This window comes from Xyrauchen texanus, chromosome 22 (genome assembly GCF_025860055.1).
Source record: "Xyrauchen texanus isolate HMW12.3.18 chromosome 22, RBS_HiC_50CHRs, whole genome shotgun sequence".
In the NCBI taxonomy this organism is placed as follows: domain Eukaryota; kingdom Metazoa; phylum Chordata; class Actinopteri; order Cypriniformes; family Catostomidae; genus Xyrauchen; species Xyrauchen texanus.
In genome coordinates, this window is record NC_068297.1 from 1,317,656 (window position 1) to 1,325,155 (window position 7,500).

The 7,500-nt window shown below is 44.6% G+C and overlaps 1 protein-coding gene across 1 annotated transcript in view; it reads right to left on the minus strand.

The window, feature by feature from the left end:
- Positions 1-7,500, minus strand: part of LOC127662266 (pleckstrin homology domain-containing family G member 3-like) — a 32,942-nt gene that overhangs the window by 24,661 nt on the left and 781 nt on the right. Inside the window, exon 2 of the mRNA XM_052153397.1 lies at positions 778-1,220. Within this exon, the coding sequence (XP_052009357.1) occupies positions 778-1,220 (443 nt within the window). The remainder of the gene's footprint in view (positions 1-777; positions 1,221-7,500) is intronic.

Consider the following 7,500-nt stretch of genomic DNA (forward strand, 5'->3'; position numbering starts at 1 on the left):
CATACACACACACACACACACAGACACGCGCACACACACGTGCGCACGCATGCATACACACACACACACACACACACACAGACACGCGCACACACACGTGCGCACGCATGCATACACACACACACACACACACACACACACACACACGCGCACACACACGTGCGCACGCATGCATACACACACACACACTCACACAGACGCACGCACACACACGTGCGCACGCATGCATACACACGCACACATGCATACACACATGCACGCGCGCGCACGCACACACACACACACACAAGCATACGCATACACACACGCGAGCGCACTCAAACATACATGCACGCGCACGCACACACACACAAGCATACGCACACGCATACACATGCACTCACACACACGTGCGCGCGCACACACACACACACACACACACACACTCACTCATACACACACACATGCATGCACACGCAGACAGTCAAACAGCGTGCGGGTGCCGAGATAACAAAATACAAAGGTATTTTTAAGATTCATTTTAGTTGTGTAAATCGAAAATAACTCAAGGCAAAAATGCCACCAAAAGAGACAAATAAAGCCACAAGCAGCAATCATCGGGGGCCAAGCACGTATGGAAATATGATGAAAATAATCAGATATGACATATTTATAAATAAACAAATCAATCATTGCAGCTTTCTCTCTTGATAAACATTCAATGAAATTCTGAGAGCAACAGAAATGGGACAAAAGCACATTCGAAATGTGTGTTTAAAGAGACATCGTGTTTCTCACCTCTATGATGCTGCGTAAATCTCTGACATACATCCGCTCCGTCTCTATAATCTCCATGACGACACGGTCCACGTAGGTGAGCTGAGGGTTGGGCGCCATGGCGACTGTGGCAAACGGTGACGGGTCTACGCAATGTTCTGGTACTGTAATTACAGGGTCAATCGAGGGATCTAACACGGGCCAATCAAACCCAAGCTGTGCTGGAGGTTCTAAAGGACCCTCCTCCGATGGGCTGAGCTCCAGGTTGACATCCGCTCGCGTGTTTGGCGAGTCCCGGCACGGGCTGCTGTTGCCCTCGACAGAAGAGCTGGACGAAACCGTGGACGCTGTGCTGACCGGACGCCCGTCCTCAGAATGCTCAGTGCCCGACAGCGGGCTGCAGTCCATCGAATGGGGGTCGTGACTGCCCACAGACGAACCCGTCGATAGACGATGACATTCTACTGGAGACAAACGGAGAAGAGAAAGATTTTAAATTGCGACAGGGGTCATATTATACACTTACATTAGTGATAGAGCGAGAACCACATTATAGCGACCACGAGGAGGTTACCCCATGTGACTCTACCCTCCCTAGCAACCAGGCCAATTTGGTTGCTAAGGAGATCTGACTGGAGTCACTCACCACACGCCCCACCGAGAGACAGAACCACATTATAGCGACCACGAGGTTACCTCGTGTGACTCTACCCTCCCTAGCAACCAGGCCAATTTGGTTGCTAAGGAGATCTGACTGGAGTCACTTGCCACACGCCCCACCGAGAGAGAACCACATTATAGCGACCATGAGGAGGTTACCCCATGTAACTCTACCCTCCCTAGCAACCAGGCCAATTTGGTTGCTAAGGAGACCTGACTGGAGTCACTCGCCACACGCCCCACCGAGAGAGAACCACATTATAGCGACCACGAGGAGGTTACCTCATGTGACTCTACCCTCCCTAGCAACCAGACCAATTTGGTTGCTAAGGAGACCTGACTGGAGTCACTCGCCACATGCCCCACCGAGAGAGAGAACCACATTATAGCGACCATGAGGAGGTTACCCCATGTGTCTCTACCCTCCCTAGCAACCAGGCCAATTTGGTTGCTAAGGACACCTGACTGGAGTCACTCGCCACACGCCCCACCGAGAGAGAGAACCACATTATAGCGACCACATGGAGGTTACCCCATGTGACTCTATCCTCCCTAGCAACCAGGCCAATTTGGTTGCTAAGGAGACCTGACTGGAGTCACTCACCACATGCCCCATTGAGAGCGAGAACCACATTATAGCGACCACGAGGAGGTTACCCCATGTGACTCTACCCTCCCTAGCAACCGGGCCAATTTGGTTGCTAAGGAGACCTGACTGGAGTCACTCACCAGATGCCCCACCAAGAGAGAAACCCACATTATAGCGACCACGAGGAGGTTACCCCATGTGACTCTACCCTCCCTAGCAACCAGGCCAATTTGGTTGCTAAGGAGACCTGACTGGAGTCACTCGCCACATGCCCCACCGAGAGAGAGAACCACATTATAGCGACCACGAGGAGGTTACCCCATATGACTCTACCCTCCCTAGCAACCAGGCCAATTTGGTTGCTAAGGAGACCTGACTGGAGTCACTCGCCACACGCCCCACCGAGAGAGAGAACCACATTATAGCGACCACGAGGAGGTCACCCCATGTGACTCTACCCTCCCTAGCAACCAGGCCAATTTGGTTGCTAAGGAGACCTGACTGGAGTCACTCAGCACGCCCTGGATTCAAGCTCAAGACTCCGGACTTTAATGTAAATATGCTTTCTGAAATGATTTTCGACATGTCTTAATTCATGCTCTCTCAAAGAACAATCTATGAGAGACAGCTTGACGGGGAAGGATATTAGGGTCACACCCAAGCACACACAAAACCGAGGGAAACTAACTAACTTTAAAACAAAGACGAAAGGTTTTTCACTCTTTACAATTTAAAACTGCATCTCTTCGTCCCATTGCTCAGAATGGTTAAATTCCCATCCCAACACAGCTAAAAACGTGGATGAAAGCACATAAGTGAATCATGTTTCGACATTTCCATTGACAGTAACAATGAGGATATTGAACTTAAGAGCCTGGGAAACTTCAGTCGTTTCATGAAGTCATTGCACAGTCGCTGCTTTGAAGATGCCAAATGCTTTCCGCGTCATCACAAGCTCTTTCCACTGAAATCATCCAGCTCTGAGGAGTTTGGTGTAGATCTGTAGATGCATGTGAGGTTTATTCATGAAACCTATACACTCATCTCCACATGAGCAACATCATTCTTTCAGAGCTCATTACTCATGGATGAAATCCTAGCACATCACCTGTGATACAGGAAAACTTATTCACATGCTATATAAACACAACTAAAGCCGTGCAGGTTGTGGCAAGGGTGGGTGGTGTCATGGTACGATTCATTTGACACTTCATTTCTATAAAGGAAAACATTTCTATTCAGGATGACATTTATTTGATGAATATAGAACAGAAATGTAATGTCTCTCTTTTGCGCAAGAAGTTGTACTCGGAACTGTCATATCCTGCCGGAGATAGGAGGCGGGGGCAAGGAGCATACCCTCCATGCAGGACGGGACTCAACAGGTGGTGGTGGGGTGGAGGAGGATGCCGTGTTAGCACACTGAAACAGCGATGTGATTGTGAGCAGACTTATAAAGTGATGGCTTACATGTGATTGGCTAGGAGTTACCCAGCTACAGGTGTGATGATGTACAGCTGCTAGTCTTCCCGCTAGAACTACGCTGCGCTTACATATCTTGTGAATAATAATAATAACTAGATAGGTACATTTCCTGAAGAAAATGTGAGTGGTGCTTGCCGTGGCAAAACTTGTTAAATAGCACTTTCTAACTTGTTGCTAAGCACTAAAATAATGGTTATAGAATGTTGCTAGCATGTGTTTTTCATGATGGTAGCATGTAGGTGTTATGTTTGTGTTAGAATGATGCTAACATGTTTTAGTACATTGCAAGGCGATGCTAACATGTGTTAACAGGATACTAGCACGTTTTTAGCAATTCGCTAGGTGATACTAGCATGTGTTAGCCTGATGCTAGCACGTTTTTAGCATGTTGTATCACTTCGCTAGGCGATGCTAACATGTGTTAGCATGATGCTAAAACGTTTTTGTCATGTTTTAACACTTCGCTAGGCGATGCTAGCATGTTTTTAGCACGTTTCATCACTTCGCTAGGAGATGCTAGCATGTGTTAGCATGTTGCTAGCACGTTTTTAGCATGTTTTAGCACTTCGCTAGGAGATGCTAGCATCAAATTAGTCTACTAATGCGCTCTTAATGAAACTTAAATGGCCAAATGAAAGCACATTATAAGCGTAGCGATATTGGTGATATCAGTCTGCAAAACGTTCTCGATTATATTGATAATATTCGATATATCGCCCAGCCCTAGTTCAAAGCATCAGCCAATATGAGCTTAGCTGTAGCATCACTGCATTTGGAATGTTTACATTATTAAGCCGTTACATGACTTCATCCGGGCTTGTTATGACAACGGATACATTGTAACACATCAGATTCCACAGAACAGATACTTTAGGAAACATCAAAGATTCTCAGCACCTGACTCGTGGAGGCTGGGCATTATGTCGTTTATAACTGAACTATCATAAAGGATCTTATTCACAACTGTTTATAAGCGCCGGAGCCGTGTCTGTAAGCTCTTTAAATGGCGTATAAGAATCTCAGCACCAGCTCAGACGTTCAGACTGACCCAGTAAACACAAGTGTGCTCAAACACACCTGAACAATCAGGTAAACAGACAAGTTGCATTAACTTGAGTTATTTTAAGTTTGTTTGAAAGATGTCCTCAAATATTTGCTCTTCAAATAATAGCAGGAATAGACGAGTTTACACAATGCTGAGACAGTTACTGATAAACAAAGTAACAGTAGGTAGGTTTCCAAAAATTTTTAAGCGCACTTCTAAACATTTGACTGTTATTGTATGCCAAGGTCGGACCTTTCGTTGGGCCGGTCACATCATGCTCTCGCGCACCCACAAGACGTGCACAAATGGTCAAAAGAACGCTTCAATCACCTCAATACACATTTTGACTTGTTCAAAACTCATATCAAGTGTTTCCATCCGACGACAACATTTTACCTCCAAACTCTGCTCAAGTTTAGCAACACCATCACACGGAGAACCCAGAAACTATGTTAGATAAACACTTGATCGGTGCAACAGCTAATGATTGAACGCAGCGTTTAAACGTTGACCTCTAAACACACAGACGGCCACATTCCTCCAGTCTATTATTAGAGGAAACCAAAACACGGTTTCTAATAAGCTGTTATCTAACATGCCTCAAGGTGAGTGTAGTATTTGAACTGTCCTGTGGAAACCGATACAAGCTCAAAACATCCAGAGAAAACCAAACAAACCACAAGAAGAAAATATTGTTGCCGTGTATTAGCTTGCTTCACAGATTTGGTCAGATTAACACGATTTCTGTCTGGATTAGGGAACGTTTCTTTAATGTCTGGAACCAGGCGGACTGTGGCGGAATACGTTGGATTCAAGGCTGGACTGGGAAGAGAAATCGGCATGGGATTTTACATGTCATATCCGGAGACTGTAAAACAGCACAAACATGCATCTGCCTTCCTCTTCAATTTATCAGGCATTAGAGGCAGAAAAAACTAGAGCAGTTCACCTTTAAAAGAGTGAAAACCAGACGTTGAGTCGATCAAAACAGCCCAAATAGACTGTTCTTGCATGCTTTAAATGTCCATCAAGAATCTGCTTTGATAAATAATCCTTTTAGAGCTATTCACAGCCGGATATCATGAAAATTACGTGACCGTGGCAACATTAATGCCAAACGAAATGACCTTCCCTATTGCACTTTTGGTGCAGTTCGTCCAATGTCCAGCAGGGGGGCGGCAAAAGCGAGTAAAATGGTGTCGTAATCAGACAAGGTTATTAAGATGAATATTATATGGAGTAGATTATACCTCCCTAACTAAACATAACCAATAGTGTTCAAAGATTTTTTGGAAGCAAATAAGTGTGTAAATGTAGGCGAGTCTGTAACACAAGCGTTAAAATGTATCGCTTTTCAAACGATGCGCGTCATATGTCGATATCATAAGATACAGTAGCAGTGTGTGATTTATAGAGTGAAAAATATGTGTTTATAAAATCATATTCGGCTGCTACAGTCGTGATTTGAATAAAAGCTCATAAAACAAAGTTGTTATAGCACCACTAGTATCACCTGCGCTCCTGGATTCAAGCTGAATGGGGGGCGGAAACTCACAGATGGTTCCTGGATGCCAAATGTTCCCACCTGTGAGCCAGGTAGGTGATCTTCAGGTGTGCCAGAGATTGAGGTGCTGAAGGTACATGTGCAGTGGAAGGAAAAAGTATCGTTTTCTGTTGGGTGATCTCAGTTTAGTATAATTTGTATATTGCTTTTTCCAGTTCATTTTGCTCCAGAGCAGTGTTGCAAAAATTAGGAATAAATTGCTGCTTTACTAACGTCCCATAGAGCAAACCAAATGCAACTGTGGAAAGGAGTCTCTCCTAGATAGGTACATTTCCTGAAGAAAATGTGAGTGGTGCTTGCCGTGGCAAAACTCGTCAAATAGCATTTCATAACTTGTTGCTGAGCACTAAAATAATGGCCATAGAATGTTGTTAACATGTGTTAGCATGATGCTAGCACATTTTTAGCATGTTTTAACACTTCGATAGGGGATTCTAGCATGTGTTAGTGTGATGCTAGTACGTATTTAGCATGTTTTAACACTTCGCTGGGCAATAATAGCATGTGTTAGCATGATGCTAACATGTTTTTAACATGTTTTAGGATGTGGCTAGGTCATTACTTATTGGCTGCTTGATAATATAAATCCTTTGGTGTCTGTGTGTGAAAACGTCAGTTTGGATTTAAATTTCTGAACATTCCGCAATGTTAAGTCAGTGGGACTTTTTTGGCCGCTTTTTCGTCCACTGTGCGAACATCATACATCCGATCGCTTAGAAAAGATTCAGCACACCTCTCCTCAATGAGCCACACGATTTGACGCCTCACTCGGGGGTCTGTGACAAAAGCTGCGGGACTGGATGTGGACGTGTCCAGCGATGTGACAATGTTGAGATATTTTTTACTTTATGCAAATGAAGAGCGACTTTCGGGAGCGACAGCCAATGCAAGAGAAGATGATAGAGCTCACGCTAGTCACTGGCGACATGCAGCGACAAAGTAGCTAACCGTGTGAACGCAGCTTTAGAATGAGAGCTTTCATTTGATATATGACTTCTCTATTTAAGCGCCATTTGAATGACGCGTTACCACTAGGTGGCGCTTATTTGCGACGCGGATGTCTTCAGGTTTTATTTCGTTATTTAATGCAACACAAATGCAGAATTGATTGTTATCTATGAAAAGTTCAGATTCAAATGATCCCACATACGCCTGACTTATGCATCTGGGGACTTGAACGTTTTACGCGTAAGCTTTTTTCGTGATATAGCGCCCCCTTTTGGACCCGCAGGCGGGTCTACAGATGTCTCAGTTGGGTTTCAGGACGGTTTTGCATGCATTACTTTTTAATTCAGGTTTGCATTGAGTTTGGGTTTGTGAATAGTGAGAAACTAAATTACAATAAATATATTGTTTTGTCATTCCGTTTTAATCCTTGACGGGTTTTTAATGCCTCTTTTC